The sequence below is a fragment of the Buteo buteo genome, chromosome 8, assembly GCF_964188355.1.
Source record: "Buteo buteo chromosome 8, bButBut1.hap1.1, whole genome shotgun sequence".
NCBI classification, from domain to species: Eukaryota; Metazoa; Chordata; class Aves; order Accipitriformes; family Accipitridae; genus Buteo; species Buteo buteo.
Genome location: NC_134178.1, coordinates 16,314,374 through 16,339,957, shown reverse-complemented (window position 1 = coordinate 16,339,957; position 25,584 = coordinate 16,314,374). Strand labels below are relative to the sequence as shown.

Here is a 25,584-nt window from a genome sequence, read left to right as displayed (position 1 = left end):
GAGAGATTGCTATGCTTCATGAGGCTGCTTGCTTACTTCAGAAGAAGTGTTCCCAGACTCTGGAGGCACCTATATCTTTGATAATAAGAAACTTTTTAAAATGCCATACCTGAAGAAAGATGGGAGGCAGGCAGAAGGGGAAAGATGCTGCAGCCACAAGATAAATCTGTTGTGAATTGCTCTGTGTTGAATTAATCTGTTCAGATATTGTGTGGTAGAACTCTAGCTTTGCCTAATGTTTTACAGCCCATTTTTCTAAATGAGGTACTAGTAAAATTACCCACAGACCCTTCTGGAGATGAGCCCATCTTCCATATCTCCCACATTGATAGAGTCTATACACTCCGGGCTGAAAGCATTAATGAAAGGTAAGTACCTGCATAGGCCGTGATAGTACTGAATTTGAAAAGTCTGGTGCAAATGTATATGATATACACATGCATAACAGTCTTCAAGCAGTTTATCTTACAAAACTGGAGAATTCCTTCCACTTGAGAATATGGTGATACTCAATATATGAAAAGGAGGGAGAAATAATGATGTTTCCTGAATTCCGGTAAGACCAACAGTGAAACGGCTAGGAGGGCTGATATATAGGCCATATTTCACAACATTTTATGTTAGCATAAGGAAGCCAAAAGGTGCAATCCTATCTTCTTCTGTTAACATCTGTTTGTTTGTGCCAGTACAATCATTTGTATGACTATATCTTGAATGAGATTGAGGAACAGGTCAGAATTAGAACTTGAAGCAAAACCCTACCAAACTAAACCCAGTTAGTTTTAATCTGGTTCAGTTCAGACTGAGACAGTCAAAGGAATGTCAACCTCAAAACCTCATCTGGTGATTTTTATCTCTGGCAAGCTAACGGAGACAGGATTACACTGATTTATACTGAAAAGGTTTCTCTACACAAATGTACAGTCTTGAAAAATAACTTTTGTTAAAAAAGGAAAGCAAAGTGCAGCAAATGAAAGCAAAGAGTAATGAAAGTGCAGCAAACCCCTCCCCCATAGTATAGACATTGTGTTATGCCAGTTTGCAAATGTATGGCCCCTAAAAATTCTGATGCATAAAAATGTATAAAACACCTTTTCTCCCTGCCTGCCTGCCACTGTTATTAATTATTTTTTAGTTTTTCTTGCAAAAGATCATACTTTTATGGATCCCATTAGTCCTTTGGGATGCTGGCTGTCCCGCTGTGCCACAGCATGAACAAGCATCATGGTTAGACCCTTGGTGAAGAAAATTGAGAGAGCCTTTTCAACTTAAGATCTGTTACACAAATCAGACTATAGCAATAACCATCTGTTCTGCATCAGAGCACTCACAGCAGTAGTCAGAAACATCTAAATTCTGCACCGCATTCATCCTGCCTAGCTCAAAGGAACTTCAGCGAGGTTCTTGGGCACACTACGCTGAACCATCAGTGGAAGGAGCCAGATCTGCACATACTGAACGCCCTCTGGAGGTGCCTGCCTCTCCCCATTCACTACAGAGAGAACCCACGGGAACTGCTGTCCGAATTTGGGTGCTCTAGTCAAATGCCTTTACTTATATGGGATACAGCCTTTGACTTTCTTTTATGCCAGAATTCCTTACCAAATAAATGCAGCATTTTAGGTGAGATACCTCCAGGTTTTCATCATTCCCTTGCTTTTGACTAAGAGCAACAGAAATAAAACATTAGCATCAATGAGTGATTAATTTGCCCATTTAATCTTCAAAGACCTTTATGATCAAAGGCTTGGTATACTTCTGAAGCTGCTGTTTACCCTTTAGGGCTGAGCTGTAAGACAGAATTGTCCTTAAGTGTTTTGTTTTCTTGAACAGCTCTCTGTGCAGAATACAGGTGAGTGTTCAGACCCAAATGCCAGTGCAAGTAGCTGCAATGCCCTGTAGAGCAGCAGCTCTTCATTTTGGGGTCAGAAATGGATCCATAACTTCTAGATTCTCTCATTTTGCCTTGACTCAGGTCTCAGGCTCCATTCTCTGTCATGGCAATTCTTCTAAACCCTTGAGGTCTCTTGGTACCCCTTCTTCCATGCTTTTTCTATGTCAGTCTTTCCACTGAGTCTCTTAAGTAGGAAATGATTTCCCAGAAGGGCCCACAGGAAACCATGATCATTCATCATCTGTGTACTCTGTGAGTTATGCTTCATGTGTCTCGAGGCTCAGAAGGATTTTGGTATGAAACCTCAGGGGTCAAGAAAAGTGGCCACCTCTGTAACATAGCTGACTTGTATCTACGGGCTACAAGAAGTTAGTTTATTACAATAAAGCAAAAGGCTTGGTGAAAGCAAACCTGTTACCTATAACTTTTGGTTTCTCACCAAGTCCCTCTAGCTTGTGATTCTCCTGAGCTTTCTTTGTGTGGTAGGATCTGCTAGCTTGAGATGGTTAAATTTCTGCAGGTGCTATAAATTCCAGTAAGATCTCTTCCAGACAGACAGCTTCAGTGTAGCAGAGCCTGTGATGGGGCCAGAACCTTGGCTGGGAAGGAGGAACAGCTTTACTTTTGTCTACTGTGCTGCAGGGAGGAAAAATGGAAATGGTGTTTTGCAACTTCTTTTTCCTTTCCTTCTGAAGGACTGCCTGGGTTCAGAAGATCAAGGCTGCTTCAGAACTTTACATAGAGACTGAAAAGAAGAAGAGGGAAAAGGCCTACTTAGGTAAAGCATGGGATGTGGGGCTCTCATCTTTTGTGGAAAGATCCAGTTAACGACTCTTCTCTCTCCTCTTCTGTTTCACCACAGTTCGCTCGCAAAGAGCAACAGGCATTGGGAGGCTGATGGTGAATATTGTTGAAGGCATTGAACTAAAACCTTGCAGGTCCCATGGTAAGTGCCTCGGGTTTTCATAATATGCTCTATGAAGAAGACATTCCTATCTGTCAGACTAACTTTGAAGGAGGTTCTGTCCAAAACATGGTTTTGTTTAATGAAGCAGTTTTAATGAACTTAAAATATGCAAAGTGATTTTGTGCAGTTCAGTAGTAGTCATACAGTTGTCCTGCATTAAGCATGTTTCAGACAAACTTAGTTTCCACCACATAAGCCATATCATAAGATCATAAGTGATCATAAACTACGAAGTCCTGAAATGAAGAGTGGAAGGTGCTCAGCGCCTTGCAGACCTGTGTCCCTGTTCATTGTAATGGCAGTGAGGCCACGGTCTTTGCCCTATCCATTGGCTGTTGGAGTAAAAGGATGTTTAGGAGGAAGATCACACACCTAAAACCACAATTACTCTTTCTGTTTGTTTCCATCTTCCCAGGAAAGAGTAACCCGTACTGTGAGGTGACGATGGGCTCTCAGTGCCACATTACCAAGACGATACAGGACACCCTCAACCCAAAGTGGAACTCCAACTGCCAGTTCTTTATCAAAGATCTCGAGCAGGACGTGCTCTGCATTACGGTGTTTGAGAGGGACCAGTTCTCCCCAGATGGTACGTAGGGGGCTGCCACCCTTCCAAGGGTATTTTCAAATCTCCTGTTTTGAAGAGGTGCATGCCTGCTGAGGTGAATCATAGAATCAGAGAATGGGTTGGGTTGGAAGGGACCTTTAAAGATCATCTAGTTCCAAGCCCAACACTGAACCCCTTTACCCCTTTGCATATTGGAAGCCTACTCACCCTTGCTCCCCAGTGGAGTCATGCTAGTATCAGCGCAAAAAGGAATCAAGATCTCTGTGGGTTTTGTGGGGTTTCCTTTCTTGTGCAACTTGACAACAACTGAAGTGTGGTTTGCAATTCTGCTAAGTCTTTAAAAAACTCTGGATGCTGGTTGCAAATGGATAGATTAATGCAGGAGGAAGAGAAATGTCTTCAAGTTCCTGTAATATGCAGTAACAGTGGCAGAAATGAACTCCGGATTCCTAACCCAGTCTTATTTCATTACCTGGGATAAACATATGGAGCATTGAAGAGTGTATTTTGGAGTCATAATCTCTCAGGAAGTATTTGGATAGGACTGTCATTCACGTGGCCAGCACCAGCTGGCCCATTGACCTTGTCACTAGTGTGATGCACTGCTTGGCTCTGTCACCTCCAGAGGGCTTCACACTCAGTTTGAACTATGCAGTGGCTTTTGGCCTTTTTTCTAACATATCATAAAATAAATAAGCTACTTGAAGGAAGGCAACTGTGAATTACATAGTGGATTTTTCCGCTTATGGGACCATTTACTTTTAATGCTGCTGCTGCTGTCTAATATGGTCTAGCTAAAATCTTCTTCTATCCAAATGGGCAGCCTTTGGCCTTCTTCAACTGCAAAAATATAGTTGGACTTAAGACTTGTTTTCTCCTTTTGTTGTGTGTAGATGGAAGCTTAGTTCCTTCTGCAAATTAGCATTTTATTGCAACATAAAACAGTTGTGTCATTTCTGAGCATGCTGTCTTTTTGCATTTCAGACTTTTTGGGCAGAACAGAGATCCGTGTGGCAGACATTAAGAAGGATCAGGGTTCAAAGGGACCAGTTACAAAGTGTCTCCTTCTGCATGAAGTCCCGACAGGAGAGATAGTCGTCCGACTAGACCTGCAATTGTTTGATGAGCCTTAGAAGGAAAGGGACCAATATTTTATTTCAGTCTGAGTTCACTGCAATAGGTGTCTGCAGAAGCTGTCACAAAATCCTTACTGGTGTGGTATGAAACTACTGCTTGCCCTTCACATGTAAGAGGGTTATCAAAGCAAACAGGAGCATCTTTGTGCCTTGATAATTCTCACTGAAAAACGAATCCCAATTTAGTGAGGAGATCTCCCTCAATTTCTCTATGTGGAACTTGATGTTAGTTTCCTGGGTTTATGAAATAACCTAGTTGTTCGTTGTGCTCCAGTCTGAAAGGCTGACAAACCACATAGGTTGCTGTGCTTGCTCCAGTTACCCTACTCTTTAATTTACATGAAGAAGGCAATGTCGGTGTGTTTTGGAGGCTTTCTGCAGGGTTTTCCCCCTTAAGGGAATTCTGTGCCTATTGCTCAGCAAAGTGGTGTGTAAATGTAATGTGAATGGAAGGAGCAGTTACGCCGTAAGAAGATCTGTGAAGATCTTCATGATAGTACTGAAAAGACTTAGAAAATAAATAGTCTATATCTATAAACAGAGAAGATTCTATTAACATACCACTTCATAACTCACATTGCCCCGGAAAATAAATTATGTACAGGCCTTCTGCACAGAGGTGAATTGCACTCGAGAAGAGTCCACCCACTTGGTACCTTTGGAAGTTGCTGTTTTCTGTAGGAACGTAAACGTTTGAACAGTAAACAAAGGATTAAACAGAGAGCCCTGCTGTATGTTGTGCTATACCACTTTGATACTCCTTTACTACTGTTGCTTGATTGTGTGACTGCAGGTGGATGATCTGTCACCTGCAGCGGGGAAGAAAAAAAATCACGGCTCTAGCTCAGGAAGCTAATTTCTACCCCACAGAGTCTAGTTTGCAAAGCAATCAGTGGCGACCAGTTCTTAAATTGTGCTGTACCTAACTGTATTTGACATCGTGTTACTGAATTCAGGGCAGCAGCATACTGTAGCTCACAAAGGTGTTTGTGGCAAGCCGGGGTGATCGCAGGTTTGGTGACCAGAAACAGAGCGCTCGTGATGGTGCAGGGTGGGTAACCCCAAAGTAAAAGCCTTGTCATCTGGGGGAATGCCAGGGCTTATATACCCATTTAACTCTACAAATACATATGTACAGGCCCACATCCAGCAAACTTTCCTTGTTTGGCAAAGCACCCAGCTTTAAGCGTGCACTTAAGTCATGTTTCCCTTAAGCACATGCGTAAGTGCTTTGCTGAGTCTGGATTTGAGAGAGAATAGACCCCTAAGAGTAAAATTGCTCTTTGTTCTGCTTGGATTCATTTTGTTCATGACCTATCATGCATACACTGGTATTTTTGTAAGGACTTCATTTCCGAATGGGAGGTGTCAGCCTGTTTCATTAGCATGTGAACGTTCTTGTGGAGCCTGTTGTTAGGTTTTGGTGTTCTTGCATGTCCTTTCAGTACTGGTTTCCACCTTTCCTGTATAGGCGGTGTTCTCTAGCACTACAAGTCTTATTGATTTCCATTAGGAAATTAGGATATATTCATAACGGATAGGTATATACAGTATGGTAATAAGTGTAAACTGTGCTGGGAAGTGTCTGTGTATTATAATTTCCTAAAAGACCACTGTAATGTTTCAAGCAATGGGAAAAAAAAAAATGTATGTTAGAGGGACAACAAAGTTTACATTTCATACTTTTCAGAATCGCTTTATTATTTATTTATTGAAGATAGTGTAGAATTTTGTATCAGAAATGACAGACATACTTATGTATTTTTTGAAACAAAACAGAGATACACACTTTAGTTAGAAATTTCAACTGACCACATTTTAGAGGGAGTGTAACTTCCTAGGCATGCATTTGTTTACCACTAACTGGCTGAAAACACAATTAAGAGAACTTTAAGTTTCTATTTTTCAATGTTGTTAAGAAAATTGTTTCAATTAAAATATGTAAATAGTACTAAACCCATGCTTTCCTAATTCCATATCAATACATTTTATTAAATATAATGTATATGAAAATACACATTGTTGTGGTAGGATAAAAAAAGTGATAAAATCTATTAATGGAGTAACATTAAATGTCATTGTCTAACCTTTTATTGCTGTCCTAATTTTACTCAGTAGCTGTAAATACGGTGAACATTCATTTATTTCAGTGTTTAAAAAGTAGCATCACTTTTTTATGGTATCATTTCACCAGCATGAATTACAGTAACAACTAAATAGACAAACAGGACAAAAACGACCATGGGTGTAACGCAGAAATCCTGGCCAGGTTTCCGAGTTGCTGCACCTTCCTCTGAGACTCAGCTGGTGTTGGAAGCGGAGGACCCTTAGCTGCAGGGGCTCCTTTCAGATTGCAACCCTTGTCATGGGCTTGTACAGTCACACCATTTTGGGGAATTGTAACAGAACTGAGCACCTTCCTGACCACCATCACTTGTGATTTCCCACTTGCCCTCGATGCACAGCAATGTTTAACTCCCATTAATGTCAACAGGAGTTACATAAACATGATGATAATGAAAGGCTGGGGTTCAGCTCATAGATATCTAATGAATCCCTCATAATCAGTCTAATCCTTAAGAGGAAGCTTGTCCTAATCCCTGTGCATCGAGGACAGAATGTATATATACCCTTAGAGCCAGCCGACTGTGCATCGGGACGTTGCTATTTTCTCGCTTGCTCGCCCTCAGTGCTCTGTAGCATATTGGTGCTGTTGGCTTCCCAGACGGAACTGCTTTTCACCAGGGTTAGCCAAAGGTTCTTGGAAACCCACTGACTCCTGCCTGGTTTTCCTTGTTCAGGAGTGCTACAGTCTTGCACTTCACTTTGCATTAATTCCGCAGCTGCGTGGGCTGCAAGTTTCTGCTTTTCTACCCACTGTAGCTGCATAGACCTCCTGCTCATCCAGGACTTCATGCTGTAAAAGCTCAAGCCTTTTACTGAAAAGAGACTCATTAGCTCTATTTCTACTAGTGCTTTCATAGAGAAAACTGCAAGCTCTCATAGGCTTGTTTAAATACCACCTGTGTTCTGGAGGGTTTGGGAAAGGGAGAGGCACACAGCAATACCTAGGAAGTTAGGTATCTTTTTGTGTGTTAAGAAAGTCAGCTGGCATTACCACAACATATGAAGGTCAAGCCATCGTCTTACAAGTGCCATGTGCTGGCTGTCAGGCCAAACTCTGTTAGTCTGTGCTACTGGTATTGAATACCTGTATTTATGTAGACCCTATTTTTCAGATGCTGGTTATTGATCTCTGAATATCTTCATTAAAAAGCACACCTTAGCTCACAGGTCCCTTTCCAGCCTATCAAGATGTGTGTAAACTTTTCCTAATGTTATGCAAAACAACCACAACAACAAAATCAAAGCCCAGATAATACCTGATTGCATTTTGTATTGAAAGAGTAGATTCATGCAGATAAGCATCCCCACTAAAACGCAGAGGTTATAAACCTGTATATTATAGAGTTCTGGGACTGGCTGGCTGCATTTGCTTTGGTAAAATTCATCCTTGTAGAGAGGCTGAGTACAAGGTCTCGCCGTTACTCATCCTTAAAATGAGGCACTGGTGAGACGGAACTGGTACATGGGCCACTGGGACTGGCCCTCAAGATGGGGTTTCATTTCTACCTTTTAGCAGGCTCTACTTCTTTGGAGAAGATGTTTTGCTTAGAAGTAATTCTTCAGCATCAAACTCCTTGGCTGGCAATCAAGCCTTTCTAAAAATAATACTGTGACTTTTTAATGCATTCACTGCCTTCATTGAAACAGTGGTCTTGCTTTGGATAATTTGGGAGAAAAAAGCCCTAAGAGAAGAAAGAGCAAAATCTGCAGCTGTGAGAAAACATTCAATGGAAAAGTTGCACTGGTGGTGTGGTTTCCAGGCTGTAAGTCTGGTAATTTCATTTTCCCCTTAGGTACATTAATTTTAACAAGGAGAATAGCGTTTCTCCCTAGTGCTTCCTTGGTTTTTAAGTCTTGTAGTAGAACTGAGTTAATGGGTCAGAAACTGGAAGGGAACAACACCCGTTTTAGAAATTATTAAAATGACTTTTGAAAGATGCTGGTGGCTGGGAATGGGCAGAATGTCAACTTTGTTGTGGCTGCAGACAGGACAGGATACAGGAGAGAAAGGAAAGGAATCTTTTTTTTTTTTCTCTTTTCTTTTTTGGGGGTGGTGGTGGTTAGTTTAAAATCAGATCCACAGTCTCACAGCGTAACTTCAATTATCCAGGATCCCAAGCATCCATAATGTAACAACAGTGATTAATAACAAACCATGTGTTTGTCTTCAGCCTGGGAGAGCCACCCTGGATTTAGTGCAGCTCTGTATTTATGCAGGAGTTTGCGTGCACTTTTTTATAGAAGCGGAGCTTTTCTGTGTTTGTAACAGCACTTACACTCCTCTTTCCAAGAATTACCTTTGGAGATACACCTCTGAGGTGCTTAGGCACTGTGTTGTTTCAAGATGCTTTCACAAGGCCTTCATAGGCTTGTAAACGTTGCTGTCAGGCTCTTTGCTTTCCTGGTGCCATCCAGGCAGCTCTCACGACCATCCAGGAGGTACAGGGGTACATGCTCTTTCCATACAGGGAATCGGCCGCATCAGCATCAATGTGCCAGTTTTCTGTCTCTCAGAGGACTTGTTCCCCCAGCCTATAGTTATATTTGCCAGCAATGCCATTGTACATTGGCAGGGTGGATGTCTGTCCTTTCACCCGTATCCCTCCCCATTTAGGACCTCTCCATCATTGCTCTTATTGCAGTAAGAATCAGCCTGGTTTTGTCAATCTGCCTCGAGAGCATTTTCTCCCTGTGGAAAGGAGTCAGCCCTTCAGAGATGCCTCTCAGGAAAACTACCTGAGCTCATTTTCCTCTGTGCTCGGTCAGATATAGCTGGAAGTCATCATGTCCGGGGCAGGTTCAGGTCTCCCCCTTTCAGGGGTCCAGCCTACCACCGGGCACACACCCGTGCTGTCCTTCCCGGCAGTGCCAGGCTGTGAGCTTCCACTGCCCACGCTGCCAGCCCATAGCCTCTGGTTCATTGCCATTAGGGTTGAGGCTCACATTTGAGATCACCTAGTTCCCCTCCTGGCCATGATTTTCTTCACCCGCTGAGCCCGTTGGCTTCCTCCAAGCCAAACACCGGCTGCGTTGCACAAACGAATGCAGTGGGCGACTGGAAAACACGTCTCACTGCCTTGCTCTGTTGCAGTCCCACTAGGTTTTTCTTCTGTGTACGTCTTGTGAGTAAACTGGTGCTTCTGTCCTGTAATTAATTAAGTCCTTTGGAAGGCATCACTCTTTCTTTCCCTTTAACCCCAAGTCCCAAAGCTCAGCTGTGTGAAACGGCTCACCTGGCAGCTGCCATCTCTGCCACAGCCCCTGGCTCAACAAAGCACTTCGGCAGATGCTTAACTTTAATTCGTGCCCCAATTCAGCGCAAAGGCATACGTAAAGCCAGCTGGGTGCCTACGTGCTTTGCTGGAGATCCATGGAGGAATTCAAAAGGCTTCGATAATGTAGAGCCTACATTATGAAGTTGGTTCAAGGTCTGCAAGGATTGGAGGACTGCAGTAGAGGACCAAACAAGAAGTCAAGATTAAGATAAAATACAGAAGTAGTTTATAGTCTTTGCAGCTGGATCTGTTTTCTTCCTTATCTTCCCAAGTGGTTTTAGCCACTAAACTCACCAGAATTGTATTTACCGGGCAAATCATAATTCTTATACTTACAGGTTGCAGCACATTTGGAAGCACTGTAAAATAAAAAAACACTAGGCAGACCTCGGCCTTGGAAATACCAAGTACCTTGCCAAGTACAGTGCTGGTAGAAAGCCAGTCTGTAAAGCCCTGCGAGGTTGCACAGAGCCAGTGAGCTGCCTTGGGCACCTTGAAAGACAAAGCATGTCACTGAGCTGACACTAAGCCAAATAACTGATAAATTACAAAGCTTTTTTCTAGATGCACTTGATTATTACGTATTTTATCAACATGAGTTTTTATGAGGGAACTTTTTAAATGTTCATTTTACAATTTTTTTACCCTTTAAAAATAAATGAATCACTTTTTGTTACATGTGAGTAGGGTTGGGGGGGAAACATTGTGGATAATGCAGTTTTTGTAATATTATTAAATACATTTTCAAAACTAAGATGTGAACAAACTTTCAAAACAAGTCCAGACTTTTGCTGCAACAGTGGTGTCTAGTTTCATACTAATCTCCTTACCTCTGTGGTATTTCAGTTTATTCAAATCCAGCAGTCAAAACCCTTGAAACACAGAAAAGCTGGGAATCAGGTTAAATCACCTTAGCTTTGAGGGGTTTGCTCTGTACGTACATTCCACGTGTATCTTGGTGTTTGTTTAGCCTCAACACTCTTGTTCTACATGCATATCGATGTATCTATAGTTAAATACGTGCTTTTATATATATGTGATTATTTGTATATATAATATAAAAATACAGCTATGTTGTCATTGTCAAATACTGAGTAAATCTAACAGAAAAGTGTTTATAGGCACCCAGTTTTGTCTGTTCATTTGAATATTTTAAAATAAGGACTGTCCTTGGGAAATTATTTTTCTGTACATAGGAGGATATATTTAGGACCTAATTTAAAAGAATAAAAAGAACTGCAGTAAAAACATGTTAAACTAGCCTAGTTGCTTGATAGAGTTGTCAAAGGCTCTGCTGTGACCGTAGGTGAATTCCTTGTGCTGCTTGTGAAGCTGCAAAATTGTCACTAACCCTGGATTTAGCGGTCGGTTCTGGGATCTTAAAGTGTTGTGCAAACGAAGGTAGCTGGTGCTTCTTCTGAGACCCCCCGTCAGACCCCCAGGCAGCAGCTCCTGCCCGCCGCCGTGAGCGCAGGGGAAAGGGGAGGGCTGGCATGCAGGGGAGTAGGGGAAAGAGGGAAGAAATAGGGGCAGACCTAAAAAGTAAGATCTTGGTGAGCAGGAGGATAGCTGCCCCTCCAAAGAACACGGGTGGGTGTCCATCAGGCGATGGATTGGAAGGGAAATCCCCCCCAGCTGCGGCGGCTGCTCCGTGGGAAGACCCTCATGGCGTGACCTGTTCCTGCCAGGAGGAAGAGGGAAGGTTGGGTGCAGGACCCCAGCGCTGGTCCGGGTGCTTGGCCAACTCGCTGCCGCCGCTCTCACTCCCTCTTGCCCCATCTCACCGTGTCTTTCAGGGTCTCCTAGGTTTGCACCACCACGCTCACCCCGGGATGGGCTGGTTTTGGGGTGACCGGGCAGCACCGCCTGAAAGGTCACCCCCGTGCAGAGGCACCTGCACTCACCCTCCTGCACCCCACGCATCCATTGCACCCAGGCGAGGCCGCCGCCGCAGGTACGCGCTCCCCCCGTGGCGAGACAACCCCTACCTCACGGGGAGAAGGCGAAGGCAAACCACCCCCCGTGGGGCAAGTCTTCCTGGAAGGCTTTGGCTTTGTTAACAACTTGTGCAGAATTACCCTAGTCCAGTCCTCATCGTGCTGAAAAGGAATTTAGATTCCAGCAGCCTTTGCAGACTGTGTAATGGCTACTTTCTATTTTGTGTTGGTAATTGTTGAAAAAAAAAGATAACCCTAGTATTTTTCTCAATGTTAATACTTAGAATGCGGGAATCCCCCTCCCCACTGGTGGTGGTGTTACTTTTTAGTGCACTTTTTGCTGCCAAACAAATGGTATCAATTGGTTTCCTTTTTTTTTTTTCTTAAAAAAGTATTGTACTGTCTGTAGTATTCACATGATCCTAAAAATTACAAAGGCATTGTAAAATAAGATCTGGCCAAATAGGAGAAAAGGTTACTTTTTTTTTTTTTTCAGAGAAAATGGAATTAATTTGTTAATTAATTGTTCATTTATATCACATGTAACTATTCTACGGTAAAACGTTCACACTGTGAAGTTCGCTTCTTTTGGTTTTTTAAAGCATTTGTAATAGGTATAACAAATAATTATGAATCAGACACCACTGCTCCTCATAAGACAATTTCAACTATAGTTTGATTGCTGTGAATGTGTTGTTTCCTCAGCCACGCTTGGTTAAATAATTATATTTACAGACCAGGTCCAATTAAGCAAAAGTCAAAATAAGTTCACCTGTTTGAGGAACTGTGCTGCTTCCCAGACTGCAGTCACTGAGGTGGATAACTGCTGATACAGTTCTAGGCTGTGCAATTTGTTTGAGACAGATGAGACTGTAGTTGTGCAAGTGAAATTATGCGAGAATAAATCTCCTTTTTTTTAAAGTTTAACTGCATACTGATACATTCTTGAGAAGTGCTGAAGAAGAGTGATATGGTGTCTGACACATTAAGTAAATCTTCAGATGAGTACTTTTGACAAAAGGGCTACAGAGGTATAAGCAAAGTGATGGAGCCAGCAGCAGGGAAAGAACTTACCAGCATTTAATGCCTGACATGTGCCACTTTTCATCTCTGTAATGCATTGTTTGCATTTTTTTTAGATTTGAAAACTGAGAGTTGAGCAAATCTGTAGTAAGAAGACAGCAAAAATAAATTATGAAAAAAAAATACCCACCCCCCCCAAAAAAACCCCCAACCAAAGGCACTTGCTTAATAGGCCAGGTGCCATTCTTTTGTGCATGTTACAACTTCACACAGGCCCTGCTCTGTGGCCAGGCACGCCAGCAGCAACCCTTACGCAGCTTGTCAGCGACTGCCTGTGGCTCTGCTGCCTGAGAATATAGGAAGTCCCACACTGATCTCTCCCCTCATTTTTGTTAATAATGACTGAATTTTGCCAGCTGCCCTGAGGCCAATATCCTCAGTATCCTATTAAGCAGTGGGTCCCTTTGTCAAGCTCAGCACCCGCTAATGCCTGCACCTTGAGGATGTATTTTTTCACAGCTGTTTTGGAGCTGGGTTGGCACAACAGGACAGCCCTGTAGCCAAAGTGCCGGTTTGTAAATCACAGCTGCTGTAGCAGTAGGTGACATGGGACATGTCAGGAAGCTTGCCAGCTGTCTGGGGCTGCTTTGTCCAGGCCACGTTAATCCAAGCTGGGCAGGGGCCAGCATCTCACTGCACAGCACCGAGCTCTGGAGAGCTGCACTGCCTCAGGTACAGCTCAATGCACCTCACTGCTGCTACAGAGCGGCACCAGGAGTGGACAGTGGGGTACAGCCTGTCCTCACAGGGCAGCAGGCCTCCAGCAGCCCCTCTGCCCTGCCTCTGGGGGTCCCAAGTGCCACTGACACCTCAAGCCTCGGCACACCCTTCCCTTCCCCAGCAGAAGAACACGGTGCTGCTCCCACTGCCTCCAGGAGGGCTGGAGAAAGGCTGAGCACAGCGTTTACTTCTCCTACGTCCCCTCCAGGCAGGATGCACAGCCAGCAGCCCTGGGCTGGGCCTGGTGGGGAACATACTTCCAGCCTGAAATACTAGAGAAAGCACAGGGCTAAATGGTCTCTAACCTGCACGGACTGCTTCTTCTTATTAAAAATGTCCCCCTCCCCCCCCTAAAAAAAAATGTGGCTGGTTAACAGGTTTCAATAATGCAACTGAAATGAGCTACTGCTACCAGTTCAACACCCCACCCCTTGAAGAATGGTATCCATCTAAAATTAAATGTCAGATCTTGACCAAGGACCAACAGGGAGAACCAGGCAGCTTACTGACACCCCTTCACAAGCCTGTCTAAGATTATCTAAACAGAAAACAGAGGCACAGCACTTCAAGACAGAAACACTTACAAATCCATGTACAAATATTAGCCAGGAAGCACGTACAGCTGGCCATGACAACACTGCCTTAGTGCTTGCTAGTCGTGAAGCCCTGTCCTGTTGCAAACATTTTTGTACACCGTTTTAAGTTACAAACACCTTAGCCCCTCACTAGTAAGCTTTTAAAGGGTAATTTTAGTTTAAGGCATATACAAAACTCTCTCCAACGATACAGACATGGAAGTAAACTGGGCCTGATACAGTGTTTGCTGCTGAGAATCCACTGATGACACGACTGTTTTAACAGCCACTGTTGGTATTTCTGAAAGCATCTACCAGTAACAGTTCCAGCGTTCACATCTTCCACACACAGAAAGAGCACCTGCAGCAGCAGGACTGTTGCTCCGCCGCCCTAACAGTATCTTGAGCAAAAGTCTTCTCTGGGGGCTGACAGTACCTCAGCAGCAGTGACCCCATTTATCAGTTCCTAGAGCATTATTCTCCATTTCCTTCAGGGCAACGTTCACCTGCATTCAGGGTGAGCTTGATTTTCAAGCTGTGTCATGAAATGTTCAGTGAGAACTAAGTGAAACTTGCTGCAGCTTCATCATCTTTCTCCCTCAGTGCTGTATTTCCCAAATCAAAATACTTTACACCCTCTATTCAAGAAGAAATAATTTTATTGTTTCCATCTGACAGGTTTCACTGTGAATTACTATGACAGCTTGCTAGACAGTCTCTCTCATGATTTTGGTGAGTTTCTGGATCTTTGACCTTGTTGACATGTCCACGTACTTCTCCCCAATATTGACAATCATGCCACCAAGGATTGACGGATCAGTCTAAAGGAGAAACATTGAACAGAAATTCTATTCGCAAACATTTGTTAGCTTAGTATACAATCTTTTACACTAGTAAAAAAAGAAAAAAGCTTTTGAAAGAGCCTTTTTAAAGAGAACTTTGCAGTCACTGTATTCCAAAGTTAAGATTTTAGTAGTTAAAGCATCATCAGGTCTACAAGAAAGCACAGAATTATGTAATATAGCAGCTAGATTCAGTAAAATGGTTTTGTTTTTAAAGATAAGAGAGACAGAAGTCCAGCTTAACATGGACTTGATGAAATTTATTTACAAATCAAACATCCATACCTTGGTCTCCAGCTTCAAGACCTCTCCCTTAGCCAAGAATCCACTGAGAGCACTTTTTAGCTCAGTAAGGTTGGCATCATCCAAGGGCTGAAAAATATGAACAGAAGACAAGGAAAATGAAGGACTTGAAAATATTCAAATGATGTATCAAGAACACAAATTTTCTATTCCGATTCTTCCAAAGACAGACATTTCCAGCAGGAAGGCAGATTCAGCAGCCTTCTTGAACAGGAGTAACCAAAGGACAGCACAGAAACAACAGACACTTCGTACCCTCCTAATTTCATGAAACATTGTGTTATTTGTGCACATATTCCCAGCAAAAGTTCAAGGCTGACATCTTCAGATAGCAAGCACTGGGAATCCATACTTGCCAAAGTAAGCACCTGATGGAAAACCTTGAAATCTGCCTCACAGCAGTGTTCAGGCTGTACAAGAAAAGATTAATTTTACTGCTTCTAACAATTAAGATCACCAGCTTGAGAAGAAACACAGCTTCCTGTAAGGCATTGGGCAGTGACTGAGGACACTGGCAGTGAGCTCCCAGCCCTGCTGCAGGCTTCCAGAATGCTCGTGGCTAAGTACACCTCTCTCCATCACCACAGAAGAACTCTGCATCCCTGTGGGAGAGACATTGTGAATTTGTCCTTGCTATCTCTACAAGACAATTGGATACCACTGAGATAGAAACAAAAGGGACTTCACTGAAGAGTAGTGGCTTTGCATTACTGGCAATTTAAATAATTTCTACTTCATAGCTAACAGTTTGAGAGCCAAAAGAAACTAACAACAACGACAACAGTAAAAAGGCATCAGGAAAGTAACTTTGCATGTGAAATATTCAGGAAAACTTGTGGAAAGGTTTGCACAGACTTGTGAGTCCACATGTCCCTGAAGGCCACCCACTAGACTGACAGTCTGTACTCATGGCCTACAGGGAGCCTGTTAATCTGAAGTGGATCAGTCTATTTAGGCCAGGTAAGCAGTTCACTATAGCCCTACCCAACGGCTACAGATTTACATTACATATCTAGCTAACCAGCTTCCCACTCTAGCAGACCTGGGCACGGATTCATTATTGAAAAAGCTACTCAAGTGCCAGAACCACTGTGCCTCCAGCTGGATGTTTACAGCTCATGGAGACACCATCTTCCCTCTCACCTTTCTGAGAATCAACCAGACTTGCCTGTCCGCTACTTTTGAAAAAGTCTTCCTACAGTTGTGGAGTTAGCCACTTGTCCTGATTACTGCAGATGGTGAATTAGGCAGCTGCTCCCCGTGAAGCACAGCACGAAGCACCACAAGCATTCTCGGAGCTGTCAGGTATCTGCCTTGCTCTAGCTAATAAATAGCTCATCTGTTAGTTCTGACCTGATCCATACGATCCTGAGAGCAGAAATAAGAACTGGGGCAGTTGTATCTGCAGACCAGGCTGACTTTTACCAGCCACTGGGTTCACACACAGGAAGGAAAAATGTCACCTGTTAAGCTGAAATGGGATGAATAGGTTTAATTTCTGACCAATAATTGCTGGATATCAAAAAACTATGTGCAGAAAGCCTTTCACCTCAGTAGAGGTGAGATATTTCCTCACGGCCCATATGGCAAGTACTTAAAACTACAGAGAGCAAAATTAATCTGAAGAAGTTTGCCTTTTATACCGGTAGCTGTTAAGCTCGATCTAGAGGTTCCTAACTCACCTGTGCAGTGGTGACTGTGCACAGCACTTCTCCGCGGTATGCACTCATGATCTTCCCAAACGCAGTAACGATGTCTGGTGTGTAACGCAAGCGACCGTTTTCAGCAAGCAAATCTGGAAAAGGCAGACGCATTGAAAGGCTTTAAAGCGCCCACTAGAAGCAGACTTGGTTAGCTAACAGCAATAACAAGTAGCCTTAGATGTTTTTCTGAAGTCAGATGGTTACTCACTCATGAGGTTGACAGTAATAGGGGACATCTTCTCTTTTGCTAAGGCATCATTCACAGCTTTTTGTTTAACTGCACTCTTGATGTGAGGGTTCATAACAACACTGGATAGCTTAGGGTCCTTCAAGAGAGTCTAAGAAGATACACAAACAACGCGATACAGGCCAGGAGTTTTCCAGGCATTACAAGGCCTAACTGGACTACTCAGAGCAGTCATTCCTTGAGTAAGAATGAAGAGGTCTGAAGCTGATCGAAGTGAAATAGCAGCTCCAGGTGTAGCTCATCTACAGTATGTTTCTTTCAGAGCTGATGCTCCTCCCGTATCACTTCGAAGCAGCTTAACCCTGGCAGCGCAGCGCAGACAGCGCGCGCCAGGCCAGCTCTAAGCGCGAGCCTCACAGTTTGCAAGAGCCGAGTCCGCCTCCCTCCCAACAAGAAGCAGCAGACGAGCCCCGCTGCTCCCAAACCCCCGTGTGCCAGCTCAGGTGAACGCAGGCTGTAGAATAGCTTACCCAGACTCTGCCCAGCTCCTTCTCCACCTGGTCCAGCTTCTTCTGCTTGGTGGCGGCGGAGTACAGCGCGGTGGCGTAGCGCCCTTCCAGCCCGTACACCTGGACGGGGGGCTGGGGGCGAGAGAGCGGGCGCCCGCTGAGAACCGCCCCGAGCCGGGGAGCGGGCGGCTGCCCGCCGCTCGCCGACCCCCTTGCCCCCCCCCTCACCTTGACCAGCTTGGAGACCGGCCTCGCCGCCGACGTGCTCAGCTGCCGCACCTGCGGGCGCAGAACGGCCGGCCTCGACACCGCCTCGGGGTGGGGGGTGGCGGGGAGGCTAGAGACCCCGCGCGGGCGTGGCAGGGGGGTGAGGGCGCGGGCGCCACAGGCCGTTTCCTTCCCTCCCCCCCGCCCCAATACCCCGCAGGGCCGCCGCCCCCCGCCCCAACTTCACCTTCAGGGAGAGCCCCGCCGCCGCCATCTTCCCCGGCCGCCGCTGGAGGTCACCGCTGCGCCCGCCCCCCGAGCTGCGGCGGTGAGGCAGTGCGCAGGCGCGGCGGCGACGGCCACCGCCCCCAGCCCCGCCCTACCCGCCGTCCTTTGCTGCCGCGGGGCACGCTGGGAAGGGCCGTGCCTCCAGGCGACGCCTTCCCGCCGCCGCGCGTTGCCCGCTGGGGGCTGTAGTTCCCGCGCGCGGGCAGCGACCGCGGCCCGAGCGGCCCCCGCCGCCGCCCCCCTCCCGCACTGCCCGGCGTCCCCCTCCTCAGCGCCCTCCGAGCAGCCTCGCCAGGCCCCGCTGGCCAGTCGGGGCGAAAGCCGAGCGCTAAGGCGCCCCAGCCCCCCGGCAAGCCGCTCCGCAGCGGTGCTCCCCCGGGTTGGGAACGGCTGCTTGGCGCGGGCGGGCGGCCTGCGCTCGGCCCGCGGGGGAAGGAGGCGGGAGTGGGGCCCCTGTGGCATCCCTGCCCCTCGTTGCCCCTTCTCGCACCCTGGTGCCGAAGGTGGCGAGAGTCTAGCGGTGCGGGGCTCTGGAGGGGACCAGGGTGAGCGGGCAATGGCTCCCCTTGGGTCCCTCACCCCGGCACCTGGCCGCCCTGCACATGCAGAGTAACACCCAGCCCCTCAGCTGGCCGTGCCTGCGTTGGTGGCTTTGCAGGTGGAGGGGCCGCGGGATGGGAAGAGCGGTCTGGGTGACGGGGGCTGCCTGGGGGCCCTGCGATTGCTGTAACAGGGTGCAGCGACCCACCGCCCCTTCTCACGCTCCTGTAAGGGTTCTGTAACTCACACACCCACGCGCATCCCTCTGTTCAGATGCACCAGGAGAGTAAGCGTTGCGTGAGTTCTTCAACAGAGAAAACGTCGGCTGTGCTTTCCTCACAGACAGTTCTGCTGCCCTCTAACACGGTGAAACTACCTCTGAAACGCAATGAACTATTTCCTCCCCTCGGATAAACTAGATCCAAATGTCTCCTGGGGCAAGGACACAATCTTCCAGGTAAAGCCTAGGGTACGCCGCTCTGACTTTGTCAGTCTCTGCATGACCTTGAGCAACTCGCTCAGGGCCTGCCTACTACTGAACTACCTCGAATGGTTAAACTCTTTCTCTCCCTAATTCTTCCATCTTTTCCGTAAGAGAAGGTAAAACGCCTGCCCCCTTCGCAGAGCTGTTACCAAGTTTGAGTACTTATTTTCTGTGGTGTGAATAGCTCAGATGGGCGGTGCTATTGAAATACAAAGCATGGCGTTAATGAAAGGCATGCTGCATGAAGTCTGCAGGGCAGACTTCAAACACTAGATGTTGCTGTTGCTACAAATTGAAAGCGAAGTGATCGCTTCAGCAACGTCAAAACCAGAGAATAACGAACGCTCTTTAGGAAATAACAGTTTACCGTCCCACCAGAAATACGACAGTATCACCAACAGACTTTACCGTCCCACCAGAAATACGACAGTATCACCAACAGACTTTATTCTGGATGTCGGAGTATAGTTCCCTTTTCTATCCCTGCCTGTATTTGCTGTGGTGGCACTCAGAGGCACAAGTATAGCCCACGAGAGGTTAAGCCTGACATAACACCATGCTTCTCAATAATTTTACTAACTACAGTCCTAAGAAAACCATATCTAAAATGTAGAAAAATTTTTGCTTTTCTTTAGCAAAAATCAATTTTTATTTTTTTTTTTTTGCGATAATGTGCATGAACTGAAGTTTTGGAATGGTGCAGAGAATGCATTTATTTGAAGTGGGGTTCCATATCCCAGATTTTGTTAGTGTAATTCTGAAACACTCTATGATCTTGTAGCATTTTAATACACAGAAAATCTGGATTATTGAGGCCAGTCAAATCACTGTGAGCTGAGGGTACTTCAATGAACTAGGGATTGGGTCAAATCCTGATAGTGCTTTCAAGAATTAAAATGAGAGCACTTCTCACAGGTTAATTTTAGACAAATAAAATCCCACAGGTGATAAACAGTTTGTACTTTTATGCCTTATATTGGAAGGAAAATTTAAATCCTGGTTTTGTATTTGGATATCTGTTATAACAATGGATTCCTCCGTCATCGTTACATGGGTGTTTTTAGGAGGTTTTTTTTCTCCTACAAAGGAATTAAGCTCCCCATACTGCCAGTCACTCATCATTTGACATGTACCTCTGTCCCTGGTTTCAGTGTGGTCACTTAGTGAGCACTTGAACATTTAGAAGCTCTTCCATGAGAAACACCTGGAAGAACATTCACTTGTGGGTCTGCCACTTTAGTGCTTGTAGGATTGTAACCTTAAAGTACTCATTCTTAGTAAATGAGGTGGTATTATAAACATCACATTTTTCTCCCATTGAGACAGACTAGAACTGAAATCATGCAAAATATATTTTATTTTCTTTTTATTGAGAAATTTGAGTTTAGATACATTTAGACACACCCTTGTGCTTATATGGAAGACACATGGACTTCACACGGGCATAACAGCCACAGAGTTCACTGTAATCAGCACTTTTATGTCTCTAGAAAGAACATGATGATTCTTCAACTGTGGTAGTGGTGGGGATGTGTTTCGATCAGGGCCCAGCTGCATGAGGTGTCATAAAACTTGCAGCAAGACTTAGACCATTCCACAAAGAACTTGCAGCATGTAGAGGTAAAAAAGGAGATGAGGTTTGTAACAAGGCATCTGGGGTCGTCACAGTGATGGCAGCATATCGGCTCAGTGCCACAAAACGTGCCAAACTTATCCTCTACCAGACTATGGCCAGCTCCTTTAAAAAAACCAAGACTTACCACTCATAAAAAACTCTAGTAATTGTACTAGTCACCCATAATTTTTAAGCAACGCTGAAAGCGCTGAATACTTTTCTTCCTCACCTTGCAACTCGCCTGAAACATGAGCTTTTGGCCTGTTTTGAATGCTGTTCTGCACCTGCTAGTCAGTAATTGCACCCGTCTGTTTCCCTTTGGCTGAGCCTGGGATTCCCAGACTCGGCATGGGATAGTCCCAGAGGAGCCAGGGTGTAGCTGCAAACAAGTTCCTGACCTCTGTAAAAAGTTTATGTTATTTACAAGAAGTGGAGGAGTTTTCCTCTCATGGTGCTCAAGTTAATGTCAGAGAACGTGGCACAAAAAAGCTACGATCCAACTCACCTCCCCGTTGCTACCGTGTTTTTGTTCCTGCAGCTGCTGAAGGAAGGGTTTTGTTTGTTTGTTTTTTTCTCTCTCCCAGGGGCTGCCCTTTATCTTCCATGGGAACAGTTGGTACTCTTGCTGAATGTAATTCACCTGGTTGTTTTCCATACCTCTGCTCCATAAGCAGTTCCGCTTGGGCAGGTAAGTTCAAGTGCTCTGTCACGCTGACTCCCTGGAGACTAAGCCTTTGCAGTCAGAGTGACCCACCCACTAAAATCTTGCTGCCTAGGGAAGACCTGAGTCATTTTCCCATTAAGAAAAGGGTTTTTCACTCAGTGGCAAGGGGACAGAAAACATTTCTTTTTTTTCTCCAAACTGGAAAGAATGATTGTAAAACCACAAAAATGGTTAGGGGAATTCAGAATAGGAGCAGGAGCAATATTAATTGAGTTAGGTGACTGAACTCACTCACCTTAGCATCAGGACACTCTGCTGAAAGCTCTTCATAGGGACATTTGCAAAACCAAGCACTTATGCCTACGTCTTCCTGCCCTGCAAGGGAGGTTTCAATCTAGCATTGTTATATGATAAAATGATTAATCTTTATGATTTTATTGTGCATGTGATAATTCTGGGGTGCTCATGTTGTTCTAGTTTATTTTCCATGCTACCATGGTAATCTTTTGTAACAAGGGAACAAAACCACAACTAGGTGCTTGTAGCTTCCTTGGCAAAATATCTACACTATTTAAGTGCAGACTTAAAAAAATCTACACTCTTTTAAGATACCCTAGAAAGCCTGAAAAATTAATTTAAAGGTGAGCTATGATATGATTTTTATAAGTTGGTGAAATAAGCACTAATCTGTGAGGCTTTATATTAGAAAAGGTGATGTGGACTCACTTGGACATTTGACTGTTTTAGAGGTTGTCCATGAAATATCAACAGTTAAAAGAACTGGCTTGGGAAAATATGTGAATAATAGACATGCTTTGGTGTAGGTAGTACTAACAGTTGAGCTTTACCATTTCACACATTGGCAGAGGAGCAGTTAGAATGTTGCACTGAGACTGGGGAGATTTGGGATCTATTTTCAGCTCGGCGTTGGGCCTGCTGATTGGCTTCTAATTATTCTGCGCCTCAGTTCCCCCATCTGTAAAAAAGCAAGAATGAGACCAACATCCTTTATAAACAGCTTTAAATTCTGTTGATGAAACACACTTTATTAATAGCAATGATACCTTCTCACACAAGCTGGCATTAAAAAAAAATGGTAAATTCACAAATGTCAGTCAAATCATGTTAATGTGCAAGTGGCTATGGAGAAAATAAAGAAGAGGAGGACCATCATGCCTGCTCCATCACTGCCGTGGAAAATGAGATGTTAACTTAGACTCACCTCTGGAGTCAGAATGGCAACATACACAGTGAATTAGAGGTGTTGGTCCATATTCTTGAGGTCTGTCAGAGAAATGCCCAATAAAGTGGCAGAGATAATAATCAGCAGAGATCATTGACTGAACAGATCGAGAACATAAACCACCCTCTCAGCAAGGACTGAAAGTGCACCTTCAAGTGAAAGACCTCTCTTCCTTCAGTTTAAACTTGGGCTAGATACTGGCCTGAGTCATAGAGGGGCAGATCTCCAAAATACTCAAGTCAGAGGTATTTCTGCATAGCTGAGACCCCAGCCTGCCATGCACTCACCATATGTAGATCTTCATATCTGCCTTGAACTGAAATTAGCTGTCTTGTGCATGGATGCAAGGATCTTGCCCCATAAGCATATTGCAGCATTCTGTGTTAGACAGATGCCTCAGCAGATTCTGGAGGGCCACAGTTTACTCATTACCACAAGAGGGAAGCCAATACCAATAATATAACTTTATTCATGTATTAACTATGGTTATTGTGGCAAGGTTTTTATCCATTTCAAGGCTGTTGCATGTCTCCTCTTTTCTTGTAGCAAACTTGCATTTGATCATATGTCAGAAACTAAAGAACATTATTCTACATTCCATTTGCTCAATGTCCTGTGAAATGAATTTCATGGATTTGCCTGTCTCGTTTGAATGGCAAATACATAAACCTGAAAGAGAAAGTTGGGATGAAACTAAGCTGGTTGCTTTCTTAGCAAATTTAAACAGTCCACATGCAAGTAAGGGGAAGTTCGGTGGGCATGGCACTTGAAAAAATAAAGATGGTGTTTTCCCTCATTTGGGTGAGCATGAGAAATTAAAGACTATTCTATGAGTCATAGACATAACTATTTCTAGTAGTTCTTACCCCATAGTAAGGATAAATTAATTCAGCAGGTCTTCTGACTCGTTAGCCTGTTTTGCAGTGTATGTGAGCACCTTCTTTATGGATTCATTTATTATGGCAAACCTGATCTCACTTACTCTGCTGCAAACCAGAGTAACTCTGCTGATTTCAGGAACTTCATTGAATCACTTATCTGGTGGTATGGTATCTGTGAAAGTCACCCTTGTTCAGATCACATGCTGAAGGCTTAAACTTGATAGGTCAAGATTTGTTGTTACATTTCATTTTGCAGCCAGACGTTATAATATGCGTGCAGCCTTTTGAAAAAGGTCTTTGTAAAGTGGTGAAAGCAGTGCTTTTGCAAACAGGGATTTTTAAAATAGTCTGGGTGTAGCGCAGAAACTGAATGGGGATTCATCAACCAAATTTCTTTGGTTGATGTTTTCCTCGTCTGTCTTCTAGATTGCTGCAAGATATAAATATTTGAGAGTCACTGTTCAGAAGATTTCTGTAGAGCATTGCTGACATATGACACTGGATAGAGATCATAATTCTTGGTGTTTGGAAGTCACAATTTTTGAGGAACAGCAGAAATGTGAAGCCAGCAGAAACGCAGAAAAACACATATGTTGAGGCTTCCTGTGAAGATCCCTAGGGTGTTCCTGCAAGTGCAGGAGAGGGAATCAGGGCAAGGTTATGAAAGTCACAGACATAGACGGCAGTCCCCAAAGGACATTTGCATAACTAGCTTCTTTGTTAATTTAAAAAAAAAAAACACTTTAGGAGCATTTTGGGTATTCTGTTCTCCACACGACCACACTTCCTATACAGCAGTCATACCTTAAAATGCTTTCCTAAAGGTGCTGCTAGTCCCAGAGAAATTGTCAATTGTTTCCTTAAAAGGGGAAAACATAGCCGGAAATATTACTGTCGCCCAAGTGGGCAGACACCTTTCACAGACCCTCACAGTACATTGCTGTTCAGGTATTCCCACACTACTTTTCTTTCTTCTTTCCCTCCAATGCTGTTTTAGGCCCTGGTCCTGCATGTAAATATGCATGCATTTAACTCTAAGTACATGAGCAGTCACACTACCTCCAGTGAGACTATTCACATGACTAAAATCATGCACTTGCATAGAGATTTCCTGAATGAAGGGCATAAAAGGAAATGGCCAGGTTAAAAATAATGGGTTGGTTTTGTCCCTGATGTAATGCCTTTGACACTAGTGGAATTATACAGGGCTGAAATGGATCCAATATGTCCAAACAAAGAACTATCTCCAGCTCTCTCACCTGCCAGTTTCCATATCTATGTTTATGGCATAATCAAAGTCAATCCTCCTTTCCCTGTGCTTGGGTGGCTGAAGCTGGAGGGGAATTCAGATTGCTTTGCACTGGCGGGAGCTGCTCTCCTTCAGGACAGTATCTCCCCAGGTCCCAGGTGTGTTTGCCCTGCAGAGCTGTTATGCCCATGGAGCTTCACCAGCACCTGTATTCCCTGTGTCCCTGTTGCATGGTCACTGCCACAGGGTGTAGCTGGGGTGGCTAACAACAGAGCAGGTCTTGCCTGTCCTGCTACTTACCTGCCTCTGTCCAACACTGAGCCATTCTGTGGCCTTAGCAGGATCTGCTGATCTTGGGGTGACAGCCCCTCTTGTTTCGATTGGTGTCTAGGTTGCCTCTCTTTGCCTCCTGCACCAGTGCTGCTTTGTTCTATGTGGGTATTAAACACTCCAGATGAATGCTCACACTTGAAAGCAGCTGGTATGTAAACATTAAAAACAACAATAATAATAATAAAAAAAAGGTTGTTAGGTTTAGAAGAAATCCCTCTTAAAAATGTTTCTGCCTCCTTTCCGTGGCTGTCCTT

At 44.5% G+C, this 25,584-nt stretch overlaps 2 protein-coding genes across 4 annotated transcripts in view; one reads left to right on the top strand and one right to left on the bottom strand.

Moving 5' to 3' along the window:
- Positions 1-12,804, top strand: part of ITSN1 (intersectin 1) — a 145,314-nt gene extending 132,510 nt beyond the window's left edge. For all 3 annotated transcript variants that reach the window (XM_075033767.1, XM_075033766.1, XM_075033765.1), the window contains 5 exons: positions 247-368; positions 2,590-2,672; positions 2,757-2,840; positions 3,277-3,450; positions 4,414-12,804. In XM_075033767.1, coding sequence (XP_074889868.1) covers positions 247-368; positions 2,590-2,672; positions 2,757-2,840; positions 3,277-3,450; positions 4,414-4,562 — 612 coding nt within the window. In that variant the 3' untranslated portion in view covers positions 4,563-12,804. The remainder of the gene's footprint in view (positions 1-246; positions 369-2,589; positions 2,673-2,756; positions 2,841-3,276; positions 3,451-4,413) is intronic.
- A 2,119-nt stretch (positions 12,805-14,923) lies between these two features.
- Positions 14,924-18,322, bottom strand: ATP5PO (ATP synthase peripheral stalk subunit OSCP). The gene is made up of 7 exons (XM_075033764.1): positions 18,281-18,322; positions 18,055-18,105; positions 17,848-17,958; positions 17,339-17,468; positions 17,110-17,222; positions 15,410-15,496; positions 14,924-15,103 (listed from the first exon to the last, which is right to left on the bottom strand). The coding sequence occupies exons 1-7, from the start codon at positions 18,305-18,307 to the stop codon at positions 14,990-14,992; spliced, it is 633 nt and encodes a 210-aa protein (XP_074889865.1). The 5' UTR covers positions 18,308-18,322; the 3' UTR covers positions 14,924-14,989.
- Positions 18,323-25,584: the final 7,262 nt, after the last annotated feature.

What these genes read in the sequence shown, in the direction of transcription:
- ATP5PO (XM_075033764.1), bottom strand. Translation starts at nt 18,307, where the DNA reads ATGGCGGCGGCGGGGCTCTCCCTGAAG. An exon ending in AGGAGCTGGGCAGAGTCTGG is followed by an intron (nt 17,469 to 17,847) that starts GTAAGCTATTCT and finishes GTATCTTCTTAG; the next exon opens with ACTCTCTTGAAGGACCCTAA. An exon ending in TATTACTGTCAACCTCATGA is followed by an intron (nt 17,223 to 17,338) that starts GTGAGTAACCAT and finishes TGCCTTTTCCAG; the next exon opens with ATTTGCTTGCTGAAAACGGT.